The sequence below is a fragment of the Malaclemys terrapin genome, chromosome 9 (assembly GCF_027887155.1).
Source record: "Malaclemys terrapin pileata isolate rMalTer1 chromosome 9, rMalTer1.hap1, whole genome shotgun sequence".
Lineage (NCBI taxonomy): Eukaryota > Metazoa > Chordata > Testudines > Emydidae > Malaclemys > Malaclemys terrapin.
Window position 1 is genome coordinate 99431090 of NC_071513.1, and position 25405 is coordinate 99456494.

The 25405-nt window shown below is 63.6% G+C and overlaps 1 protein-coding gene across 1 annotated transcript in view; it reads left to right on the forward strand.

The window, feature by feature from the left end:
- Positions 1-270: 270 nt before the first annotated feature.
- Positions 271-25405, forward strand: part of LOC128843591 (solute carrier family 12 member 9-like) — a 52732-nt gene continuing 27597 nt past the window's right edge. The window contains exons 1-7 of the mRNA XM_054040523.1: positions 271-499; positions 8490-8624; positions 9757-9894; positions 11182-11481; positions 12777-12884; positions 12965-13076; positions 17417-17574. Of these exons, the coding sequence (XP_053896498.1) occupies positions 328-499; positions 8490-8624; positions 9757-9894; positions 11182-11481; positions 12777-12884; positions 12965-13076; positions 17417-17574 (1123 nt within the window). The 5' untranslated portion in view covers positions 271-327. The remainder of the gene's footprint in view (positions 500-8489; positions 8625-9756; positions 9895-11181; positions 11482-12776; positions 12885-12964; positions 13077-17416; positions 17575-25405) is intronic.

Sequence of the window (25405 nt, forward strand, 5' to 3'; positions counted from 1 at the left end):
AGGGGGATGGAGGGGCTGGGGTGGGATGCAGTGAGGGGCTGGGGGTGGGATCCGGAGGGATGCAGTGAGGGGGATGGAGGGGATGCAGTGAGGGGGATGGAGGGGATGGGGAGGGATGCAGTGAGCGGGGCAGGGCCGGGGGGAGGTGCCCAGAGTCCGGGGCGGGGCGGCCGGGGCCGGCGGCGGACTCAGGAGGACTGTCCCGGGCCGGGGGGGCGGTGCTGCCGGGCGGGCCGGGGGCGGGGCGGTGCTGCCGGGCCGGAGCCGCCCCCGACTCCCCGAGGTGGCCGGGCCGGGCTGGGCGCTGGGTTCGGGCCGGGCGGCGCCATGGCGGGCTCGGAGCGGAGCCCCCTGCTCACCTACCGTCTGTGCAGCAGCACCTCGGTGGAGGAGCCCCGGCCGGGGCCGGCGCCGGGCTCCCGCAAGCTGCGCACCTTCCTGGGCGTGGTGGTGCCCACCCTGCTCTCCATGTTCAGCGTGGTGCTGTTCCTGCGGCTCGGTGAGTCGGGCAGCCCCCTAGGGCCCCCCCAGCCTGCCCCCCCAGGTTCCCTCCAGGAACCCCCCAGGTAATCCCAGCCCGGCCCCCCAGGAACCTCCCAGGCAACCCCAGCCCCCAAGGATCCCCCAGGGACCCCACAGGTTCCCCCCAGCCTGACCCCCCAGGGAACCCCAGCCCAGTCCCCCAGGATTCCCCCCCCCCAAGGACCTCATACCCTGGGACCTAACTTCTCTCAGTCCCCCTTCCTGCCATGGGCTGTCCTGGGGTGTCAGGAGGGGTTACTGGGCATGGGGGTGCCCTGCCCTGGCGTTTCAGCAGCCTCTGTAACCAGCTCCCCTAACTGTGGCACCCCAGTGACCCCCAGGAATCCCTTATAGCTCCCATAACCCCAGCATCCTCACACCTGCCCCATAGCCCCTCACTAGCTCCCCAGTACTCCAGCACCCCAGTTCATCTCCATGCAGCCCCGAACCTGCTCATCCCACCAACTCCTGTAACCCCCACTAACTTCCCATCCCCTAAACCTCGCCACTGTCCTACCATCCTCCAACCCCTCCCCCACCATCCCCAGCCCCCCAGCAACAGCTTCTCTCCCTAGCCCCCGATAACCTGCCCAGTCCTCTGCACCAGGCCCACAGTCCACATCCCTAAACCTGCTCTCGCAGCACCCCGATATCCCGGGAACCCCCATCCAAATCAGCGGCCTGTGTCCAGTGTTCCTTGACAGCAAAAGATCCTGCTTCAAGCCCAGGCCCTGTAAGACAACGGTGCCTTTGCCCAGAGTTTGGGGAGCAAGTTTTAGCAGCTGGGAAAATAAAGCCCAGAGCCAGCGATGGTACGAGTGTGAGTTGCCCTGTGTTGCCTGGCTCTGCGGGGTTCCCTTGTGCCACCTGGAAGGGCGGCGTGCCTAGGTGACTGTTGGGCTCCAGCTGGAGGAAAGCCCCCAGTTGTGTTCATGACCAGTGTGTGGGTGGGCACAGGCAGAAGCGCATTAACCTGCTGGAGACAGAGCCTGAAATTGCTCCCAAAGCTGGGGGCTGCGGAAGTGCTGCCTGCTTGCAGCGCCGGGCTCCGCTCTCCTAGTACAAATACAAACCAGAACTGAGAAAAGACAAAGCCCCAGAAACTTGGTTTTGTGCGGGGGGGGCTGTGCTGAAATGAGCAGGCAGCACCCTTTGGAGCCTTTCCAGCTGTCACTGAGGAATGTGGAAGTAAAACTTCTTTTCAGTTGCACTTTCTGGTTCCTGGGTTTGGTTTTCGTGAAGTTTGAGGCTCAGGGACCTGCTGTGAACTTCTGCTCCCAGCCCTTAATATTTAACTGAGGGAGTCAGTGTCTTCTCGGAAACCCCACCCTGGCCTCTGTGCCATTTTCTCTCTTCTCCTCCCCCCTCTCCTCTCCCCCCCCCCCCCCCCCCCCCATGCTAGGCTTGGTCTGGTGGATGCACGTAGCTGGCGATCACGAACCAAGCTGGGTTGGCATGTAGGATGCCCCTGACAAGGGCAGAGACCCGCTGGCCTACTGCGATCCCCTCTCAGGGAGTATCAACCTCCCATCTGTTGGGACCTCAGGGGTGCCCAAAGGTGTTTTACTCCTGCTAGGAGCGGTTCTTGGCCCCTGGTGCTATGGGAGAGCAATCTGGAGACTGTTCCTCCGTTAGCAGAGTCATCAGCTAAGGTGCTGCGGGCCCCTGAGGCCGTGCAAAGTCAGTCGCCGGATTGGGGTGTAAATCCAAGATGTATGGCTGGATTCTGTCCCCCAGCTCCCCTCCCCCCGTGCAGTGGAAGACAATGGGGGATGGCATGGGTGTAACCAAGGGCAGAATCGATCCTGCAGGATCTGTTCGGTGGGTGACGCTGCCCCAGCCAGAGGGAGCCCAGCGCAACTCCGGGAGCCCAGGCTGGGTTTGCAGGGCTGACTGGTAGAGAAAACATCCCTTTGCCTGTCACCTGAGCAGATCTGCTCCAGATGCACTGGGACACAGTGAGCGTCCCTGAACCCACAATGCCTTGCATATAGACGCGCCGCTAGAACCCGCCCCCGCCGCGAACCCCTCCCCAGATTCGCTTGGCTGAAATCCAGCCTCCTGTATTCCTCACCCCTTCTGGACCCGTCTTCCCCCAGAGATCCTGGGCTGCTGTCCTTCCCTGCTGCCCCACTCCTGTTCCTTCCACGCTGTGCTGCGAATCATTCCCTTCCGTGCCCTCTCCCTGCTCTGCCGGGCAGGTCGGCCGGCACTGCTGCCCCTGATTCCCCCTTAGCCTCACTGGCTCCATTCGTGGCCCACTGGGGGGTTTGACAGATTCCCACTGCCAGGGGTCCCAGTGCAAGGCCCCATCGGCTTCTGGCATCTTTAAAATTATCGCCATGTCAGCTCCTGGAGCCTTGGCTAGACTATAAAATCATAGAATATCAGGGTTGGAAGGGACCTCAGGAGGTCATCTAGTCCCACCCCCTGCTCAAAGCAGGACCAATCCCCAACTAAATCATCCCAGCCAGGGCTTCGTCAAGCCGGGCCTTAAAAACCTCCAAGGAAGGAGATTCCACCACCTCCCTAGGTAACCCATTCCAGTGCTTCACCACCCTCCTAGTGAAAGTTTTTCCTAATGTCCAACCTAAACCTCCCCCACTGCAACTTGAGACCATTACTCCTTGTTCTGTCATCTGCCACCACTGAGAACAGTCTAGATCCATCCTCTTTGAAACCCCCTTTCAGGTAGTTGAAAGCAGCTATCAAATCCCCCCTCATTCTTCTCTTCTGCAGACTAAACAATCCCAGTTCCCTCAGCCTCTCCTCATAAGTCATGTGCTCCAGACCCCTAATCATTTTTGTTGCCCTCCGCTGGACTCTTTCCAATTTTTCCACATCCTTCTTGTAGTGTGGGGCCCAAAACTGGACACAGTACTCCAGATAAGCCTCACCAATGCCGAATAGAGAGGAACGATCACGTCCCTTGGTCTGCTGGCAATGCCCCTACTTATACAGCCCAAAATGCCGTTAGCCTTCTACTAGGGCTTGATCCTCTGGTAGCGCCTCCGTCTAAGGGTGTGTCTGTACCACAGTCGCTGAGGTGGGTGGGGGTTCATCTGTCTAGCTTGCATACTGGAGCAGAGAAGTCGTAGCAGTGCGTGGTTCGATGTGGACTGTACCACGCGGAGCCCTGGGTAACTTCTCACCGAGCTGCCGCAGCTTTGCTGCTACTGTTACGCCCGTTAGCTGGATTAAAGCCAGCTTGGGTATGTCTAACTCGAGCTGCCCTGGGACTGCGGTGCGGGCATCCCCTAGAAAACTCCGGCCTTCCCCAGGGCTGAGTTCTTCTTCCAAAACACTGGGACTGTTTTAGCCCGTGCCGAGCCTGGGATTTGTAGGAAAACCCAGGCAGATGCATGAGTCATTTCCTATGAGACAGTCCTGCTGGCCGGGCATCCTGCAGTTCTGTCTACCTCTCTTGCTTTAACTGCGGCCGAACCAACGCTGAGCCACCGGCGAAGGGGTTTACGCTCTGGGCCCTGTGAGCTCCAGTTCTCTGGGGTTCTCCTTCTCCTTTATGTAGGTTCCTTCAGCTGTTGTTTTGTGAGTGCATGTCAAGCGCTTCCCACCGGTAATCAATAAAGCCCGACTTGGGAAATTTCTGCCCTGGTTTATGATCGAGAGGAAGCTTGCTGTGGCCTGGGCAGGCCTGAACCTCCAGCTTTTGCAGAACGGGCTAGTTTCTAGCCTGTATTGTGGGAAATACCATGTGCATGTGACTGGAGTGGGCTCCAGGGTGTGAAATTACCAGTTTGCTGCCTTGGGGGAAGCCCTGCACCTTACGAGAACTGGGTCAATTTTATGCTGTTGTTGGGGAGCTGTGAGCCCAGCTGCAGAGATGACGGGGGCCGATTTTGCAGGAGTGACCTCTCATTTTGGGACCCCCAGGGCCTGTCTCTGATCTTGCCTACCCCAGCCATACAGCAGAGTCGTCCCATTGGCTTCAGGGAGTTGTTCCCGGCTCCTACTGGTGTAACTGAGTGGAGGAGGAGCGGGCCCCCAGTGCCAGTTTGTCAGAGGTGCCAAGCGCTTCCTGCTCCCGCTGGGCCTGCTATGATGGGCACCAGTGGCAGTCTGGGCGTTGTGTCTGAAGCTAGGCACCCAGAAGGGGAGCCCCCCCCCAATTAGATGCTGCATCTTGAAGTTTGATCCTATGGCTTTGGGGGTGCAGGAGGAGAGGGAGGCGGGGATGGCGCTTTAGCAGGGTGTAGCCCCTGGATGGTGGAGGCCGGCCCTCGTGCCTTGCCCCGGCTTTGGCTTCTGGCAAGCAGGGTTCACGGCTGTTAAATTCATCAAGCCCTGTGCTTCAAAGCCTTAAGGACAAGGAGGCCAGTGTACTTGGCTGGACCATCTGCCGCCCTGCGTCCTGGGATGGCGGCACGGGGAGCGCACACCATCCCGTGTCTCGGTCCTAGGAGGATGGGAGCCAGCGCCTTCGTCATGGGGCTTTGCCGCTGTGGAGCTCCTCCGTACGTGCCAGAGCCCGGCCGGGGCAGCCTTCGGGGTGAAGCGCTGCTTCCCCTTTGGGCCGTGTGGGTTTCCTGTCTGGGTCGCTCCCTGCGTCTGCCCGGCTGCCTGAGCCCGATGTGGCTTTGGTTTTACTTCCATCATCTCCAGAGCTTGGGGGAGCCTTTCTCGTGAAGCACAGCATAAAGATGGCCTTACGTCCTCCGCCCCGGCGCTCCCTGTCTATCCAGGCAGCCGGCAGATGCCGCGGTAATGGGCGTTGGGGTGGGCAGCATGCGGGAGAAGGAGAGATCTAAGCTGCCGATTTCTCTGCACTATCTGCTCTGCTCCCCGGCCATGGAGGGTTAAACCTGTCCTGACTACCAGGCACCCCCCGCCCCCATTCCGTCACTTCCCAAGCCGGCTCCCTCCCACTCGCCCAGCCATCCCTCTGCGAGGTCTCCTCCGAGTCCTCACTGCTGGGGTGCCTGGGGCTCTACGGGCCATTAAAGGGCCAAGCCCCGGCCCCAAGGAGGTCACAGTCTAATTAGCAGGATACCAGAGCATGCTTGGGGAGGGGAGCCCTGCTCCTGGGCGGTGCAGGTCTTGCAGTGTGGCTTGTTTGGCCTGTTTGGTAACCGGTCCATGGCCCCTGATGACTTCCTGGGGGTGGCAGGGATAGAACTCGGCTCCCCCTGCTCCAGAAGCTCTGTCCTCTGCCTCTGGAGCAAAGGGAGAGTCTCTGGGAGCAGCGCGGGGCCTAGGATGCCACTCTGGTGTGCAGTTCTGAGTCCATCCAGCAGAGGGCAGTGATGCTCTCCCTCTCTCACTGATCATTGCAACAGGTGGTCTGGACGTGGTACTTTACCGCCTGTGTTGTGCAAACAGTAACTACACACACACACACACACCCCGCCCCTGCCCAGAGAACCAGGTCAGTGGATTGCTGGGCCGCCCTTGCTAGGCCAGGCCTCTGTCACAGCTCACATTCCTCTCCCAGGTGTCAGATCTGAAACTGGGGCATTCCTCCTGGGAGGAGCCTCCTGGGTGGGGGGAGCGATCTTGGCCCAATTTGGGAGGGGGTGGGGGAGCGATCCTGGTCCAGCTTTGGGGGTGGGGGGAGGGAGGGAGTTATCCCAGGCCCCATGGAGAAGACCCGACTGAATGGGTCTCTCCTCTCCCTGATGTCTCTGAGTTCTTGCTGGCTATCCGTGCAGAAATGACGCGGCCCAGGCAGGCCATCTTCCCCGCCCCCCCCTCCTCTTCCGCTCCTTGGCCAAGGTGCCCAGCATGGCCGTGGCCTCTCTTCCTGGCTGGAGTCTCTGGGCCCTTTCCTGGGGGTGGGTGTGATTCACCTGGATCCCTTGGCAAGCTGGGTTGCCCTGGGCTGTGGGGACGGGGCTGTCAGCAGAGGCTCACCCTGCCTAACGCCTTCCCTCTGGGGCCTGCGCAGCCTGCGGGGGTCTCGGGCGCTTGGCGGAGTTCCTGGGATCCCGCAAATTGCCCTTCCCAGGCCCAGCCTTTCCAGTGGGGGTTTACAGTCAGTGTTGCCGGGTCTATTTCCACCCCCGGCCCCTCTGCACCGGCCTTCGGGGATGCCTCCACCGAGAGTCACATACATGTAGAACATCAGAACGGCCTCACTGGGTCAGCCCAATGGTCCATCTAGCCCTGTGTCCTGTCCTCCGACAGAGGCTGGTACCAGGTGCTTCAGAGAGAATGAACAGAACAGGGCGATCATTGACTGACCCATCCCCTGTCGCCCCCTCCCAGCTTCCGGCAGTCAGAGGCTAGGGACATCCGGAGCATGGGGTTACCTCCCTGGCTAATAGCCATTGATGGACCTGTCCTCCAGGAACGTATCTAGTTCTCTTTTGAACCCTGCTCTAGTTTTGGCCTTCACAGCATCCCCTGGCAGTGAGTTCCACAGGTTGACTGTGTGTTGTTGGACGAAATTCTTCCTTTTGGTTGTTTGAAACCTGCTGCCTATTAATTTCATTGCGTGACCCCTGGCTCTTGTGTTATGCGGAGAAAATAACACTTCCTTATTTACTAAGAGAGGCTGGGTGCGGGCATTTTAAACCTGCCGTCTCTCTCTCACCTGGCGCAGCGCCATAGCCACGCTCAGTGGAGCTGCAGCCAAAGGGCTGGCGTGGAGGGAGCCGAAGGCTGATCCCACGGTGCCTGGAAGTTAGAGCTGTCTCTCCACTCTGGCCCGCCCCTGGGGTGGATTTGTGCTGGGGACGCCCATCCCGTCTCCGCCCGGTGGGTCACCGGCGCCTGTCCCGTTTGCCCGCTCTCATTCAGGGGCTTTGTCCGCTGCTCGTTATGCTTATTGGTGCGTAGCTAAAGCTGACAGGCTGCTGGGCGGGCAGGAGAGGGCGTGGCATCGCTCACCTACTTTGTGCCCATTCCAGTTCTCTGTGGAACAGGGCCACTTCCTGCATCCCCCAGGACGAGCCTGACTGTGCCGGGTTCTTTGCATGGCGGTGGTTCTCTCCCCCCCTTTGCTCCGTCTGGCGCTGCCTGCGAATGCAGCCCAGGGGCACGTGGTGCCTGGTCCTGTGAACCTGGGCGCTCTGCCCACACGTGGGACCCACAGAGACAGTGACCCGAGTCCGGGGAGTCTCACTTTGCTGTTCCACCGGAGCAGCTGGTTGTTTCCCTGCAGCGATTCCCTCCCGGCCGGCTGCCCGCGGTGCCCGGAGGTAGCTGGTACCAGCAGGAGCAGCCGTGGGGCTGCAGGGAGCCGTGGGGCTGCAGGGAGCTGGGCTGGTGTCGTCCTTCCCCAGCGCAGGAAAGCGAAACCTACAAGAGCTGTGTCTGGGATGGGGGGGAGGTGGCAGAATGACAGGAGGGGGATCGGTGGGGGGGCAGTGACGGCTCCCTCCCAGCAGCCCCATGAAAGCTGCCCCTCCCTCACGCCCACTAGGGGCCAGGCACTTAGCAGCCACCGAATGGCCATGGTTGAAGCAGAAAGCTCCCTGGGGACACCAGGCCAGGTGGATGTACAGGGACTTGCCCTGGTGATTTGCTGGTTTCCTGCCCCTCCAGCCCCAGCCCTTCACGGGTGCTGTTCCCCCTCCCCCGTGCTGTCTCAAGGCTCTCCCTCTGCATGGGGCTGGGTGTTGCTTTAATCCCCCGGTGTTTAGCTTTAAGCCCCTTGTGCCGCAGCGCGTGGGCTCTGCTAATTGCTCTTTTCCCTGGAGCGTAGCTGCTGGAGCAGCACAGTGGAGACGGGCGCGCAGGCTCCCACTGGTCTCTAGCAGGCAGGTTGTTCCTACAGTGGGGGAGCAGGCCCAAGGGGGGCAGGTTCTTGAGGTGGGGGGACACCCCTTCCTCCAGCCTGCCCAGGACTCCTGCGCCCTGTCCCCCACCCTGGCCCTGGGGGGCGGGGACACGCTGGGCCCTGCCACTCAGGGCTGGCCTGGCTCCACAGGGAGCAGTTGGCCGGCAGGAGGTGGGAGCTCTGTGTCACGCTCCCCTTTCCCCTTACTTCCCCCCTCTGCCGGCAGGGTTTGTGGTGGGCCAGGCCGGCTTGTACGAGGCGCTGGGCATGTTCGTGGTGGCCTACGTCATCATTGGCATGACGGTGCTGTCGGTGTGCGCCATCTCCACCAACGGGGCGCTGGACGCCGGCGGAGCCTACTGTATCCTTTCCTGGCACCCCTGCCTTGGTGCTGCCCTTCTCTCGCAGGGCCGGCTCCAGGCACCAGCCGAGCAAGCTCGTGCTTGGGGCGGCAGATTCTACGGGGCGGCATTCCGCTCAATCCTAGGGCGGCACGGACGCTTTTTTTTTTTTTTTTGATTGGTTGGTTCGCCGATCTGGCTGCCCAGTAGGGGGTGGCGGCGTGGAGGAGGGGAGCGCCCCGCTAGGAGCGGGCAGTGCGCTCCGTCTGCCCCAGGTCTGCAGCAAGCCCGGCAGGGCAGCCCGCGTCCTTCCCTCCCCGCCGACCGGAGCGGCGTGGAGCCCTCCTGGCAGGCGGTGCGGCGGGAGGGGCCACATGGCGAGCGCCCCGCTAAGCCCTGGCCGCCCCTTCTCTCTCTCCCCCCGCTCCCTCCCCTTCCCCCTGCACCCGCGCTCCGGCCGCCCCACAATTGTTGTTTTTTTGCCCTGCTTTGCCGTTCTGGCCACCTTGATTTTTTTGTTTTGTTTTGTTTTGCTTGGGGCGGCAAAAAAGTCAGAGCTGGCCCTGTTCTCTTGGCAGCCCATTCGGCCCGGTTCCCCTTGGTCTGGGTCTGTGGGGCAGCAGTTCGGCCCGGCAGAGCTGGTCCCCTGGCACGCGCTGCGGGGGTGAGCTCCGGGGCTCCGCAGACAGACCAAAATCCCCACAGCCTGTGCCCCTGGCTGGCAGCCCATGTGCCAACCAGAGGCTTTGCTTCGCTGCACTCACCCCTCTTCCCAGCACGTGCCCCCTTTCCGGCTGGGCTGTGGCCTCAGGCGGCCGGTCCCGGGGGGAAGGGGAAATCCTCAGCAGCGTTAACTGGAAGTGCTTTAGAAAAGGGAAGCTGAGGGCTTTGGGCTCCCGCCCTGCTCACCACAGCCAGCTGGGAGCTGATCCAGGTCTCTAGGATGTGCTACACCTAGAGCAGCCACTGTGCTGGGCCCAGGGACACCCCCCCCCCCCCACACACACACACACATCCTGTGCCATGGGCTGGTGCCAGGGCCTGGCCCTGCACGGCCAGCGTCTCCCCAGGCTCCCGCAGCCCAGGGGGCGGGCAGGAGCTGCTGAAGCTGGGATCCCCCCAAGCCCTTGGTCTTCCTTGACCCCGGCACAGACATGATCAGCCGCGCGCTCGGCCCCGAGTTCGGGGGCAGCATCGGGATCATGTTCTTCTTGGCCAACGTCTGCGGCAGTGCCCTGTACATCCTGGGGCTGGTGGAGGCAATCATCGACATCTTCGGCGTCCCGCTGGGTAAGTGGGGTCCCCGCCCCTCACCCCCAACAGCCCAGCTCGGCTGCCTGGTCACTCCCTCCTCCACCGCCTTCCCCAGGACGGGCCCGTCTGACCCTGGCTCCAGCCCGCAGGTTGTGCCAGTGCCCAAGGTGGGCGGGCTGGAGGCAGCGCTCCCCTGCCCAGAGCTGAGGTAGGGGCATCCCCTGGGGTTCATGGGCCTGCAGACCTAGCCCTTGGTATGGGGGCTGCAGTTCCCCGCATAGCCAGAGAGCGAGCCAGGGAGGGGGCAGGGTCGCTGTTACCCCAGGAAACTGCCCGCGAACCACCCCGCTCCTGGAGGGAGGGGACCTTGCCCGTACAGTGAGTGCAGAGGCCTTGGACACCTGTGTCCCTGCCCGGCTCTGTCACTGGCTCCCTCCCTGAGTTTGGGTGAGGCCCCGCCTTGCTCTGCGCCTCAGTTTCCCCTGCTGTTATATGGAGGGCTTGTCCGGCCTTCCCCCCGGGGGCCTGTGGGGTTCTGTCTGTGCATGGTGTACGGAGGGAGCAGCCTGGGGATCCGGGCATGGCAGGGCAGCTGTGGGGCTGCCAACCCCAGGGATTACGCTGCGTAGGGCTGAGCGACACCTGCTGGTGCTATTGACAGCGACAGTGCCGTGCTGTATGTGGACGGCTGCCATCCTCACAGCCCCTGCACTCCAGCTGCCCCTTGCGTGCCCCATGGAGGCCCCTGGCAGCTGCCTGCCAATTCCCCTCCTGGCTGCACCAGCCCCCTGGCTGCTCTCTCTGATCAGCCCCATAGGCACAGAGGTGTGGGGCAGGGGAATGAGAAAGGTTAATGCCCCAAGGAGCCTGCCACTCCCAGGAAGGAATGCCCCCCCTGCCCCGGGTTACCTACCTGTGCCCGGGCAGTGATGGCCCGGCCCTCTTGAAGGGGGGTGCGTTCCCCCGACCCCCTCCCCGGCATGCCCAGGGTAGGGGGTGCACATGGGGGGATAGGGACATCCATGCAGCCCCCAAGCCAGCAGCCACCACCCTTGGGGAGTGTGATCGGACCCTGGGGCAGAGGGCCTCACCTTCTAGGAGTGGTCCTACCCCACCCAGCATGGCAGGGCCTGGCCCTCGGGGCTCTGTGTAGGGAGTGTGGGGGGCTCAGTCTGGTGCCCAGGTGGGCACAGCACAAAGCTGGCACTGGTTGGCCCCCCCACTGACAGCCCCAGCACAGGCCTGCGCTTCCGTCCCAAGGCAGGGGGTGTGTGGGGAGCTGCCCTCATGCCATGCCCCTTAACCCGCCCCATCTCCCGACAGGTCAGACCATGGGCAGCAGCTTCCAGGTCCTGCCCCGCAGCTACTGGTACGAGCTGCTGTACGGCACGGCCCTGCTGCTGGTCTGCCTGCTGGTCTGCCTGGTGGGTGCCTCCATCTACGCCAAGGCCACCTTCCTCATCTTCCTCATCGTCATGCTGGTGCTGGTCACTGTCTTCGTCAGCTTCTTTGCCGTGGGTCCCACCGTGGTGCCGCTGCTGCTGCCGGAGGGCAACGGCTCACTCGCCATCAATGGCACCTTCACCGGCTTCCGGCTTGACACCCTGCGGGGCAACCTGGCAGGTGGGCACCGTCTGGCTCTGCCCTCAGCGCAGTAACCCCTCATCTGGACTGCCCGACCCGATCACCCTGCTCCTGGCAACGTCTCACCTGGCCTGCCCACCACATTCCCGACCCTGCCTGGCAATCCCTCACCTGGCCCGCCCACCCCCTGCCTGGCAACCCCTCACCAACCCGTCCATCCCCTGCTCAACCCTGCCTGGCAATCCTTCACCCGGCCCGCCCATTCCCTGCCCGATCCTGCCCAGCAACCCCTCACCCGACCCGCCCACCCCCTACCTGGCAATCCCTCACCCAGCCCGCCCACCCACAGCCTGATCCTGCCTGGCAACCCCTCACCGACCTGACCACCCCCTGCCCGACCCTGCCCAGCAATCCCTCACCCGGCCCACCCACCCCCTGCCCGGCAACCCCTCACCGACCCGCCCACCTTCTGCTCGACCCTGCCCAGCAACCCCTCACTGACCTGACCACCCCCTTGCCCGACCCTGCCTGGCAACCCCTTGCCTGGCCTGCCCCGACCACCCCCCGCCCGAGCCTGCCCAGCAACCCCTCATTCAGCCCGCCCCCCCCCCACCCTGCCTGGCAACCCCTCACCCAGCCTGCCCGCCCACCATCCCCCCAGCCCTGCCTGGCAACCTTTAACCCGGCCCTCCAGACCCTGCCCAGCGACCCCCTCACCCGGCCTTCCCGCCCAACCCTGCCCAGCAACCTCCCACCCCACTCTGCCCCTGGCCCTGCCCCCCAGTTCCCCTCCAGGCCCCCCCACCTGACCCTGTTCCCAGCTTCCTCCCCCACCCCCAGTGCATCTTATCCCGCCCAGCGCTGCCTGCCCTGCCCTGCCCAGCAGAGCCTGGCACTTTGCTGGGACTCAACTTGGGGGTTACAGTTCCCCCAGCAAAGCCCCCGGCCATGAGCCCCACATGAGCCATCTTCCAGCTTTACTGCCAGAATGGCCGTGTCCACAACCTGCCCCCGCCTGGTACCACTAGAGGCAGATGGCAGGGGCTGTGTCCTGGCTGTTGGCGGAGCCTCACGCCCCGCCAGTGTGGCTGCGCTGGGGAGTTCCCTGGCAGCGTAGCGGCTGTGCCCCGAGTGGCGCTGCCCCATGGCCGGCAGGCGCCCATGCCAGTTTCGCTCGGCAGAGACCTGTCCGCCGGGCTGACCTCAGCCCCGCCCTTGCCCAGCGCGCTCAGCCTGGCCTGACGCAGCACTCGAGCGGGGTGGGGAGGGTGGCGGAGCCGGGGCCCGCGCTCCGGGCTGCGTTGGGGGCTCACGTCTCCCCTCTGCCCTGGCAGCCGCCTACAGCGTGGACTACACCACGGGACGCCTGATGAGCTTCAGCACCGTCTTCGCCGTCATGTTCAACGGCTGCACCGGCATCATGGCCGGCTCCAACATGTCGGGTGAGGAGGGGGCAGGGACGGGGGGCGGGGCAGGGGGAGATGGGGCAGGGCTGACGGCCTCCCCTCACTTCCCCCCGCAGGGGATCTGAAACGCCCCAGCTACTCCATCCCCAGAGGCACCATCGCCGCCGTGCTCTTCACCTACCTCATCTACAACCTGCTGGCCATCACGCTGTGCTGCACCTGCGACAGGTACGTGCCCCCCCCCGCTGGAGCATAGACACAGACCCTCCGTTGTGGGGCGAGGGGGCTGCATGCTGGTGGGGGGGCAGGAAGGGAGAGGGCAGCCCAGCCATCAGGGCGGAGTGAAGCCGGAGCCCAGAGAAGGCCGTGCTGGGGAGGATGGGCAGCTGAGTGATCGACCTGCCGAAGAGCCGCATTGATTTGGGGCTGGCAGCGCCCAGGCGTGGGCGGGCTGGGAGGCTCTGGGATTGGTGTCATCCAGGGCCGTCGGGGGCCTGCCCCTCCCAGCTGCGGGCTTGCCGCTCTCAAGGACTGGGGGCCAGGGCCTCCCCACAAGCTCATGCCGTGCCAGCGATGCCACCACGCCCGGTAGCGCTTGCTTGGTCCAGCTCCGCTCCCCGTCCCAGAGCTGGGGCCCTGCAGGGCTGCCGGGCAGTGCCCGCCTTGCTGTGCCAGCACCGGGGGCCATCCAGAGCACGCCCCGGGCTCAACTGTTAATTTTCCACTCTGGAAAGTGGTGCCATAAATCGGGCCGGTGGCAGGCGGCTGGCAGGAGTCGGGAGAGTTATAGCTGTCAGCGGCTAATATCTTAATGCACAGCCATTGCTCAGAGCGACAGGGGACAGGCTGGGCAGGGGCTGTCACTCAGGAATGGGTAATGGGCTTCGCTTCGCTCCCCCCCCCCCCCCCCCGAGTAACAAGACGGGCCCAGGGCACGGCCTCCACGCCGGCCTCCAACCCCCGGCAGTGGGGGGAGGGTCACTGGCTGAGTGCTGTCGGGGCACCCGGTGCCTTGGGAGCAGGCAGCGTGCACGGCCCCACCCAGCCCCCAAAGGCCAGGAGGTGGCACCGCAGAGCTTGGGCAATGCCAGGGACAGCTCCGCCAGCGAGATCCAAAGCAGTGGCCTCCTGCCTGCTGGACGGCATCAGGGGAGCGGCAGTGTCCGGTCCCATCCTGCCCCCCAGAGCCCTCTGGCTGCCATAGGGGGTGCCCCACTCCCCTCCCCAGCCTCCCCCCGGTGGATAGCTCCAGCTGCTCGCTGCTCAGAGCCGGGCCAAGCGGGCCAGCACCACAGGGGCCGGCCTGACCAGACTTGGTCAGGAGCGAGCACGTGATGGGGAGCTGGAAACCCGGGGGCTGTGATTTACCTCTGGCGCCCGCCCCCTCTCTGCTGCCACGGGCAAGGCTCTGTCTTGGTTTCCCCCTCCAGTCCCTGGGGATAATAGGCCTGACTCAGCCCTGCTGTAGGTCCCACGGCTCCCCAGGAAGGGGGTTGCCCCCTGTGGGAGAGCATCCCCGCCACCCCTGGAGTTGAGTAGCTGGGAGCCGAGCCCTGGGTCACGCTTGGCCCTGTCAGCCTTGAGAACAAGCCTGCTGGAGCTGCTAGTTAGGTAGAACCTACACAAAAACAATCCTCTTCTCATTTAGGATGGCCCCATCCACCATTCTTTCTACGGCTCCTCCCACATTGTGCATGTTTGGGGCCTGCCCAGCAGGGGCACCTCCTCCACACCCCCTGCTGGCAGGCACTCCACCCCCTCCATTCGCACCAGCCGTGCTATTTGGCAGGTTAGGGGCAGAAGCCTGCTCTGGGGAGGAGGACATCGGGTAGTATGTGAAGACTCGGGGCAAACCCAGCCCCGAGGGAGAGGTCCCGGGGGGGTCTCCTGTCCCTGTGGAGATGGCAGGACTTTGATTGCCAAGGGCTGGTGCAAACGCCCCGTACAATGGAACTGGGGTTGTCCAGCCTGGTGAGTGAGGGGCAGGGCGACCCTCCTGCTGCCTCACCAGTCGAGCCAGCCCTTGAAATGCAGCCGGGGGGCAGCCAGCCAGAGCGGCGGGGCTGGGCCGGGATTCCCCAGCGGGGTGCCGGGGAGCTTGTCTTGAGCCCCCACATTGGGCCATCCGCTCGGCTGCCACTCTGAGCTAGGTGATCAATTTCCAGATAATTAGGTATTAATTGCCAGATACACTGAAGTTTCAGATCTGGGCTAATTTATCTCCCACCTGCTCTCAGGCTCTTGTTAAAATCCAATTAAAGGCTGGGCCATTTGTATCCTTGTAAAGCGTCAGCAAACGGCTCCTTCCCCACTTAGTTCCTCGCTGAGTTTCGGCCAGTTGGCTGCTGCGGGGCCGGGAGCTTTATGGGCCACTGTCTCGTAAACCCTGGTAGGTGGCTTCCAGCTGATCGATGGCTCGCGTGGCTTCCAACCCACAATGAACCGCTCGTGGCCAGGCAGCTCTGAGAACCCGCCCTTCGCGCCAGCAGCGGGAATCTGCCAGCATGGCCCGGGATGCTCCTACCAAGCAGTAGTGATACCCTGCGGGCTGGGGGTGAGGGCAGCAGCCAGAGGACAAACGGGCCATAACCGGGCACTGCCAGGCCCCAGAGCTGATGCCCCAGCCTGGATGCTGCCTGGGAAAGGATATTCCCTTCACATGCAAGCTGGCCTGGCCTGCCCGTGCTCCCCCATCAGGAAGGGGTTCCCAGGGCCTCCGAGAGAGTAGCCCTAAAATCCACAAGTCCAGGAGCCGACCCAGAGGCCTGGTGGGGCCTGGTCTCTCCCACGCTGGTTTTCTGACTCTGCAAGTGACGGGTGAGTTACCCGGACGTCCACTCCCCCTGCGCTTTCCCTGGGAGTATTGGAGACTCCAGCCACCGGTGTGATGCAAATCACCGCGCCCGCCACAGCCAGACGCGGCCCACGCGGTATCTTGCTTAGTCCAGCCCTGGGGTCCCCACGCAGCTCTGCAGTGCCCCTCAATCCCAACCCACAGCCCAGCCCTGGGGTCACCCCGCCCCGCTGTGTCACTTGGGGGTACACCCTGATCTCCAGGTTCCCTGGCAGGGCTGAGTTGGAGCCACTGATCTGCCCGGTGGTGGCTGTGCTTTGCACACAGGGAAGGCCAGGCTGCCGTGGCAGAGGGGCGCGATGCCACGCTGGGGAGGCTGCTGCGCGTGGCCCGAGCTCCCGTACCAGCCTTGCCCTGCCGCGTTTACAAAACAAACCCCAGGCTGGAAGCGCCACCCGGTGCCAGCCTGACCCCAGGCACCCCTGTCCTTGACCACAGCCCCATGCTGGTGTCCTTTGTGCACCCCCATCACAGCTCCGGGGCAGGACTTGGCCATTGACGTGCCCCAGAAGAGCCGGCCCCGCTGTGGTGCTGGCAGGAGGGCAGGTGGGCTGTTTTAGGGCCTTCTGGAAATCAGCTGCCTCAGGGCTGGCTGGTTTGATTAAGCCAGGGCCCAGCGCGAGCCGTCTCCCAGCCTGGCTGTAACTGCTTTGCTATCGATCGGCCCTCGCCCCACGCGCCGCCTCCCGGGAGACTGATGGCAGCAATTGGCTCCAGCTGGGCCCTGGCCTGGTGATGGGCTGGGAGAGCAATTACCCGCAAGCCGCCTGGGGGCCCCACTGGAGGAATTGTGCTCTGCAGGGGCTGCGGTGTTCAGGGACTTGGTCAGGGAACCCCCACGACCGCCCCCCTTGGCCCGTCAGGGAACCCCCACAACCGCCCCCCTCGGCCCGTCAGGGAACCCCCCTGCTCTGGCCCTCACCGCCTCAGCCTGTCAGCGACCCCCCGCACTCCTGTGCCTGTCCCCTTGGCCTGTCACAGACCCCCCCCCCACGCTCGGCCTGTCAGGGAACCCCCTGCTCTGGCCCCCACCGCCTCAGCCTGTCAGCGACCCCCCGCACTCCTGTGCCTGTCCCCTCGGCCTGTCAGGGTCCCCCTGCTCCCGCCACACCCCTCGGCCTGTCACGCCCCCCCCCACCCTCATGCCTGTCCCATGGCCTGTCACAGACACCCCCCCCCCCGTGCCATACCTGGCCTTTTGGGGAGCCCCCGCTCATGCCCATCTCAGCCCCTTGGGGACCCCCCACGCTACCGCACCTGCCTGCACGGTGCTCATGATGGCCCTCGCACTAACAATAAACACAGTGCTTGTGAGAGACCCTGCAATAACAAACCCCTGCGGGTAGGTGATGGAGGAGCAAGGTGTGTCTGTGCTTTCCAGTTCCCCTCTCTGGGGGGTGGCTGCGCCTGGCACCTCGGGGGAGATGGGGCAGATTTCCCACTCAGCAGTGCTCATGGCTCTGGTCCAGGAAGTGTGGCCCCATGTGGCAGAGAGCGGGCGCCAAGTGTCTGGGCAGTGCCATGCGGGGAAAAGGGGTGCAGAGAGCAGGCGGCTGGGTGGTGCCTTGCCGGGAAGGGGATGCAGAGAGCCAGCCACTGGGCCATGCCCTGCGGGGGAGGGGGTGCGGAGAGCGGGCGGTGCCCTACAGGGAAGGGGGCGCAGAGAGCCGCCGCAGAGAGGTGCCCCGGCTCACCCCTCTTGCCCCGTTGGCAGGATCCTGCTCCAGAAGGACTACGGCTTCCTGCGGGACATCAACGTCTGGCCTCCCTTTGTCATCATTGGCATCTACTCGTCCACCCTCTCAGCCTCCATGAGCAACCTGATCGGAGCCTCCCGCATCCTCTACGCCCTGGCCAAGGACGACATCTTCGGTGAGTGCCTCCCTCCCCCGGCCCCTGGGTCAGTGGGGATCCCCCCCACAGAGTGACAGGGGGCTGGCCTCTGGGGATCCCCCTTCCCCAGCCCCCTAGATCGGTGGGGATCCCCCCACAACCCCGCAGAGCGGCAGGGGCTGGCCCCTGGGGATTGCGCCATCCCCAGGTTAACAGGAGGAGCATTGAAGCCATCCCATTCTCCGAGGTAGCGTCCAGGCCAGCGCTGTATGGGGCTGAACTGGCTTCAATCTCCATGGGGTGGGGCAGCCCTGGGCACTGCAGTGTCTGTGCCCCAGAGCTGTACCCCCTGTGGGAGCAGGGGGAATCCCCCAGCCAGCCCACTGCCAGGACAGCCCGTGGGAGAAGGAAGGGGCGTGCCAGGTCAGCCCTGCCCCACGAAGGCAGCCGGGAGAGCCACCAGTGCAGGGGGTTTTATGCTGTGGACCTGTGGGACTGAGGCCCACACAAGGGGCACTGAGCCGCTCCCTGCTTCGCTGCCTGGGCTTTCCTTGGGGGAACAGCTCTGCACCCCCCTTGCCATCCACTGTGCAGCCACCCTGTGGGCCTGGGCCAGATACAGCGTCACTAAAGTGTGGCCAGGCAGAGAACTTGGAGCCTCTTCGGGAGAGTCTCCACAAGCTGGAAATTGTACGGGGCCTCTGACACGCGGGTGAGCAGTTCTGATTCCATCCAGCAGAGGGCGGTGGGAACTGTCACGGAGTATTGGGGGACTCAGGGCCCTGCACCCCCGGCTTCCTGCGATTCACCATGACTCTCAGCCAGCCAGTAAAGCAGAAGGTTTATTTGGATGACAGGAATACAGTCCAAGACAGGTCTTGCAGGCACAGACAACAGGGACCCCCTCAGTTAGGTCCATCTTGGGGTCCCCGGGCATCCCAGCCCAGCCCCCCTTGGGAGGTCAGAGCCATCTCTGCCCCCCAGCCCTCTCTCCCTGCCTGCTTCCAGCACTCTGCCTTCAGCCTTTGTTCAGTTTCCCGGGCTAAGGAGTCACCTCCCCTTCAACCCCTTCCTGGGTTCTCATGTTACACACTCAGGTATGCGCCCTCGGGCAGATCCCATCCTGCAATGCAGACCATCCTAGTCACACTCCCCTGTCAGCATTCACAGACCACAGTGAGAACAGGCCCAGTTCGTCACATCTCTCCCCCCTTCGAGACCGAACTGAGCAGGGTCACTTTAGCCAGTGACCCGGGGAAGTTCGAACCTACCCCCGTTCCCATGGATGCCCCCGCATCCCTCCCATTCCTTGGTGAGAATTACACCAGGCCCCTCCAGTTTCACGCCCCCCCTTAGGTCGGGGGTGCTTGATGGCACTCGCAGTTCGCATGTGGGAAGGTTTATGCGGCCTGTGCCCTTTTCCCACCCCCATACCTCTGGGGTTCCAACTGGGCTGTGGTCTTCTCCCAGCGCTCCAGTCTGGAGGTCTGTGCTTTGGGCTCTCTTGGTTCAGAGCCGCCCTTTTAACCTTGGCCACCCTCTGGAAAGGATCCTTTATGCTGGGCAAGGGTCCTAAAGCTGTTTTCCCCTTGTCCCAGGCCTTCCTCCCCCTCTGACAGGGGTCACAGGATCGGCAGTACTGTCGGACAGTAACAAAGACCCCAGGCCAGTAAAAGCTCCGTAGCAGCCTCTGCTGGGTACGCCAGGTTCCCTGGTGCCCTGCGAGGGGAATGTCATGGGCCCGGCACAGCAGCTGGCGGCGATACTTCTGGGGTACCACCAGCTGCCTCCTGATCCCCCCTGACTCCATTTTCCCTGGGGGAGCCCATTCTCGGTACAGGAACCCCTTCTCCCACAGGAACCTTTTCCGGCCACCTCGTCCCATGGTCTGTACCGCATTGAGGTCGGCCAGGTCCCTTATCTTCCGCAAGGAGGGATCTCTCTGCAACTCGGCCTGGAACTCAGCAGCTGGGACAGGGATGACCACCTGCTCTTTCTCGCCCGCTGGGTCCGAAGCTGCAGCCTCCCTGAGCCGCGTCCCTGGGCGTTCCCTCCCCACCAGCTTAGGGTCCCGCGCCTCAGGCAAAGCACCCCCCCCAAGGCCAGGGGGCAGTGCCCCTTGCCGGCTCTGACCGCGGGTCACAACTAAGGCGGTCTGGGGGCTGCTTGGCCAGTCCTCTAGGTCCCCCCCCATCAACACCTCGGTGGGCAAATGGTGGTGCACTCCCACGTCCTTGGGGCCCTCCTTGGCCCCCCATTTCATGTGTACCCTCGCTACGGGAACCTTGAATGGGGTCCCGCCCACCCCGGTCAGGGTCAGGAAGGTGTTGGGCACCACCCGATCTGGGGCCACCACCTCGGGCCGGGCCAGTGTCACCTCTGCGCCCGTGTCCCAGTAACCATAAACTTTCTTCCCCTCCACCTCCAGGGGAACAAGGCACTCGCTCCGCAGGGACAGCCCCGCGCCAACCCTGTAAACGGAGAACTTTGAATCCGGAGCATCTGGCCCCCCAGAGAAGCTAGCCTGGGGCTCTCCTCCCTCCTTAGCAGGTGGTGCTCTGCCAGCCCCCCTTCCCTGGGAATGCTGCCTCTCGCCGGGCTGGGTCTCTACCCAGTCAACCCTCTGTGGGTTCGGCCTGCTCAGTCTGTCCCTGAGCCTGGGGCACTGGGCCCGTATGTGGCCCTTTTGGCCACAGTGGTAGCAGCCCATGTCCCATGGGTCCCCTTGAGTGGGTCGGATGGTCCTGATGCCGGATGTTCCCCTCTGATGGGGTTTTTCTGTATTTTCCCACGGGGAGGTCCCATGGTGACTCTCTCTCTGCGTTGTGGTGGGATTGCTCCTTTGGGACTCCTCCCTTTTATCTCCTGACTGGCTCTTTACGAACTCATCGGCCTGCCGGCCTGCCTGTCGCAGGTTCTCTGGCTTTCTGTCCACCAACCACAGCCTCAGGTCAGATGGGCACCGCTCATACAGTTGCTCCAGTACCAGCAGTTTGACCAGGTCCTCCTTCGTCTGGGCCCCATCAGCCCACTTGCTGGCGTATCCTTCCATGCGGGCGGCTAGTTGCAGATATGAGATCTCAGGGGTTTTATCTTGACTCCGGAACCTTTCCCGGTACATCTCAGGAGTCAGCCCAAACTCCCGTAGCAGGGCCTTTTTGAATAGCTCGTAGTCCCCTTTCTCTGCCTCTTCCAGTTGGCGGTACAATGCCACGGCTTTGGGGTCCAGTAAGGGGGTAAGGACCCGGAGTCTGTCCGCGGGATCAACCTGGTGCAGCTCGCAGGCCGTCTCAAAGGCCTCCAGGAAGTCATCCATGTCCTCCCCCTCCTTGTATGGGGCCATGATGCACTTATCAAAGCTCCGTGCAGTCCTGGGTCCCCCCTCACTCACCGCAGCCGGGGGTTCGCTGCCCCTCAGTCTCGCCAGTTCCAGTTCACGCTGATGCTGTCTCTCATTCTCCTGTCTCTGTCTCTCTTTCTCCTCCCGTTCATGCTGTCTCTGTCTCTCTTCACGCTGATGCTGTCTCTCTTTCTCCTCCCGTTCATGCTGACGCTGTCTCTCTTCATGCTGTCTCTGTTGTTCACGATCCTCCAGCTCCCTCAGTTTTAGCTCTTTCTCCCATTCCAGCCAATTCCGCTCCCCGGATGCCGAACGCCGCCGGGAGGATCCTCTGCTGGCCGGCGAGCTTCGCCGGGGGGACCCCCTGCTGGCCGGGGGGGTCACGGCGCCCTCGGTATTTGCTGGGCTCCTCCCCACCCTTCCCCTAGGCATAGGAAGGAGGGGTCTCGGGAAGCCCTCAGCAGCCGGCTGACCACTCCCAGCTGGGACAGACACTGGTGCCTGCGCTGCATTTGCCAGGCTGCTTCCCTGAGACACAGGGATCAGTTCATTCGCGCGATCTTCCGCCTCCAGCTGGGCAATGAGCTGTTCTTTGGTGAGCCTCCCAATGCGCAGCCGCCTCTGCTTGCACAGCTCCACCAGGTCGCTCTTAAGCCGCTTGGCATACATCTTCCTGCTGGCCACTCACCGGCCTGTGTGCTCACAGCTCCCCACAGTTCCTAGGGGGCCCCCTAGTGTGCCAGCCCTTCTCGAGGTCACCGCCTCTCTGCCAGGGTCGAGCTGCAGACTCCTCCGCCCCTGGGACCACTCGCTGCGATCCCCCCGGGGGACCCTGTTACTGCAAAAGTCCTTCTCGCTGGTCACACGCTCCCAGGGGTAATAACCGTCTCTCTCTCACTCTTCAGCACGCCTGGTCCCCGTCAATCCCCCTTCGTTTTACTGCTCCCCAGTCACTTACTGCAGGAAGCGCCGTCCACGGGGTGCAGTAGATCCCACCGCTGCCACCAGTTGTCACGGAGTATTGGGGGACTCAGGGCCCTGCACCCCCGGCTTCCTGCGATTCACCATGACTCTCAGCCAGCCAGTAAAGCAGAAGGTTTATTTGGATGACAGGAATACAGTCCAAGACAGGTCTTGCAGGCACAGACAACAGGGACCCCCTCAGTTAGGTCCATCTTGGGGTCCCCGGGCATCCCAGCCCAGCCCCCCTTGGGAGGTCAGAGCCATCTCTGCCCCCCAGCCCTCTCTCCCTGCCTGCTTCCAGCACTCTGCCTTCAGCCTTTGTTCAGTTTCCCGGGCTAAGGAGTCGCCTCCCCTTCAACCCCTTCCTGGGTTCTCATGTTACACACTCAGGTATGCACCCTCAGGCAGATCCCATCCTGCAATGCAGACCATCCTAGTCACACTCCCCTGTCAGCATTCACAGACCACAGTGAGAACAGGCCCAGTTCGTCACAGGAACACACACAGACACCCCCTCCACCACCACCACAAGGAGGTGGCTTAGATTCTAGCTCCTGTGTGAGCAGGGGAGGGTGGTACTGGGCTGCATGGCCCCCTCCGTTTCAGCTGGCTCCGCCCCGGTCCATACAGTGCCCTGTCACTCAGGGCAGTGGGTGGGGCACAAGCACTGGGCAGGGTCTGATGGTCTGTTCAGGGAAGGCTCTTTCCCTGGCTGGCTGTCCCTCCAGCCCGCGGGGAGTGGGGGGCAGACTGTCCTGAGGGAGCCCCCAGGTGGGAAGGCAGCCCCACCTTGGTCCAGCCCCACCCTCGCTGCTGAGAGGGTACCACTCTCAACCCCCCTGAGTCTGCCCTGTGGTGCCCTCTGCCTGGGGCCCTGCAGCAGCCATGCCAGCCCCCTCCCCTTCCAAGGGTGCCCCCTTGGCCATCTGCTGGGAGAGACTCTCCCACCCCGTCCGCCTTGCGGACCTTGCACCCCTCCCTGTGCAATCCAAGCCCCATGCGCCCTGGCTGAAGGTGAGAGGGTGCCGGCTCCACCTGGTGCCCTGGCTGGGGGTTGCCACAGCTCTGGTTCATGGCTGGTGACGGAGCTCCGGGCTCAGCTGTCTCTGGGCAGAGGCCGTTCATTAAACTTCATGGTCTGAGCAGCATGTCCTGGGTGCAGTGCTGTGACGGGGGATGGGGTGGGAGCACCACAGGGCAGCTGGAGGGCAGCCGGTGCCAGGAGTTTGCTGGGGTTCTGTGGGCACCCCCACGCTGAGCACTCGCCCCCTCTGCTCATTCTACCTCTTACCTGCCTGGCTATTCCTGCACTTCCGGTACCTCCGTGCGCTTGTCCTGCAGCGGCCCCTGCTGTGGTGCGCCAGGCGCTGCCTGTGCACAGCTTGTCTCCTGCAGCACTCCCTCCCCCAGGCTCTCCTCCCTGGGAGTGCCCTTCCCCACGCTGTCTGTCTGCCCGGCTGCCTCCTCCCCAGAGCAGAAAGGCCGGGGCGGGCGGGGGGTGTCTGGGGAATGAGCTTCGGCTCCCAGTGCAGGTGCAGCCAGGCTGAGGGCAAATGCTCTGCCAAGCGCCAGGGGGTGGGGAGCTGTGCCCGCGCCTGCTGCCGCTCGGCCTTTGGCACCGGGAGAAGAGCGCGGTCCTGGGACGTCTCCCTGCCAGTCCCCGCCGGGGGAGCGGTTCTTCTCACATCGGGGGCACAGAGCCACTCAAAGTCCTCAGCTCCCTGACCACCCTACCCCCACCCCAAATGAGCTCTTCCCCACCCCCAAAACGGGCTCTCCCTAGTGGTGGGGGGAATCCCAGTCCCTTGCCCTTCAGTCCCGCTCCAGTCATGCAGCCCCTTGCAGCTGCTCTCCCTGGCTCCCTCCCCTCCCCCCCGGCTCGTGCTCTCCGACGGTCCCTCTGGCTCTGGGCACAGGCGCCCGCACGTCCTTCCAAGTCCCCTGGCTCCTTGGCAGTCTTCCCCGGCAGGCCTGCCTGCAGCGCTGGAGTGGGGCTCTGGGGGGGCTCCCGCCTTTACTCAGCCAGCACGTTGCCTGTGCTTGGCTGGCTGCTTGGCCGGTCCCTGGGAGCCCTGGGCTGGCATGGCCGTGCCGTGCAGCGCTCTGAAGACATGAAGTACAGACCTGTAGGGGGCAGCAGTGACTTGGAGTCCAGGCTGCAGCAGCGCCAGGCCCTGCCAGGCTGGGCGCCTGCCAGGCAAGAGCGTGGGCACTTGGATTGCATTAGTTCCTCGGCCTACTTGGGCTTCTCCAGCCAACTGAATAAATATCCCTTGGCTCTCCCTGCTCTCCCCCTTCCCGGCCTTCCAATGCCAGGGGCTGCCAGCCCCTTGCTGGCACTCGGAACACCACAGCCTTGCATTGCAAGATGGGCGAGGGTGCAGTGGTTGGAGCGGGGGGTGGGAGACAGGACTCCAAGGTGCCTTGGTGCCTCAGTTTCCCCATGTGCAGTGTAGGGACACCTCTGCCCCACCCTGGAGATGCTCAGATGCAGGGCACAGGGTTGCCCCATGTCGTTGCTGAGGCACTGTGCTACAGAGCACTCCCGAGGTGCCCTGGAGAGCCATGCCAAGTGCTGCCCCTGGGCAGGACCATAGCTGTGCTTGGGGGGACACCCAGGCTTGTGTGTCCATGGAGTCCCATCCCAGGAGAGGGGCTAGTGAGCCCCCCACTCAAACCCTAGGTAAGCGGGTTGCTGATGTGGTTCCTTCGATCCGACTGGCTCCCATCGGGCCATTGATTCTCAAGCGATGCCCCTTCCCCGCCATGGAAAGCAGCACCCTTCTCCCCAGTCTGCGTGCTCCTTGGCCTGGCGGGTTGTGGGCAGGCGCCGGGGCTCAGCACGGCCCGGGGCAGAGCACGGCCCCGGTTCCCGGTTCCTGCCCCTCTCTGGTCCCCCATGCATCTGTGACGGTGGACACATCTGTCTCTCTGGCTCCGTTCGCTGAGCCTGTGCCCAGCAGTGGGGGTGTCTGGGAAAGGCCTGGCGTGGTTGGCCCTGACATGAGCTTTGCAGCCCAAAGGGGGGTGGAGGAGCTGGCTCTGCCAGGTGCCGGGACGATAACCAGAGAGCGGGTCCGTTAGGTGCCCGGTGGAGGATTTTGCTGGGCTGGGGACTGGGGATGGAGCCAGGATTCCCAAGGACGTTTGTAACAATCACTAAACCCCCTGGAATGGACTAAACCAGGCAGCTCTGAAAGCCTCTCTGGCGGGTAGTTTATGCCATTGGCGGCATGAAATATCGCACTCTCGCTCGCTAATGCATGCAGCCACTTAACCATTTGCATAGCGGCTCGGCACTGGCTGGGGTCTCTCTGAGGCTAGTGCAGGGGAGGGGGCGGCGTGGCAGTTTGCACCCCAGGCCGGAGCGAAGGGCCAGTGTTTTGGGACGTTCCCCTGCTGGCACGGTGCCTGCGACACTCGGGTCTCTAGGCAGGCGGTGGAGACCCAGCGTTTTCCTGTTTGCTAAGGCGTGTCTCTGCTCCGCTCCCCCCGCCCCGGGCCGGGCGGCTCTCTGCTCCTGGATAACTGATCACCTGCTGAACGTGCTGTGAGCGCAGGCCACGC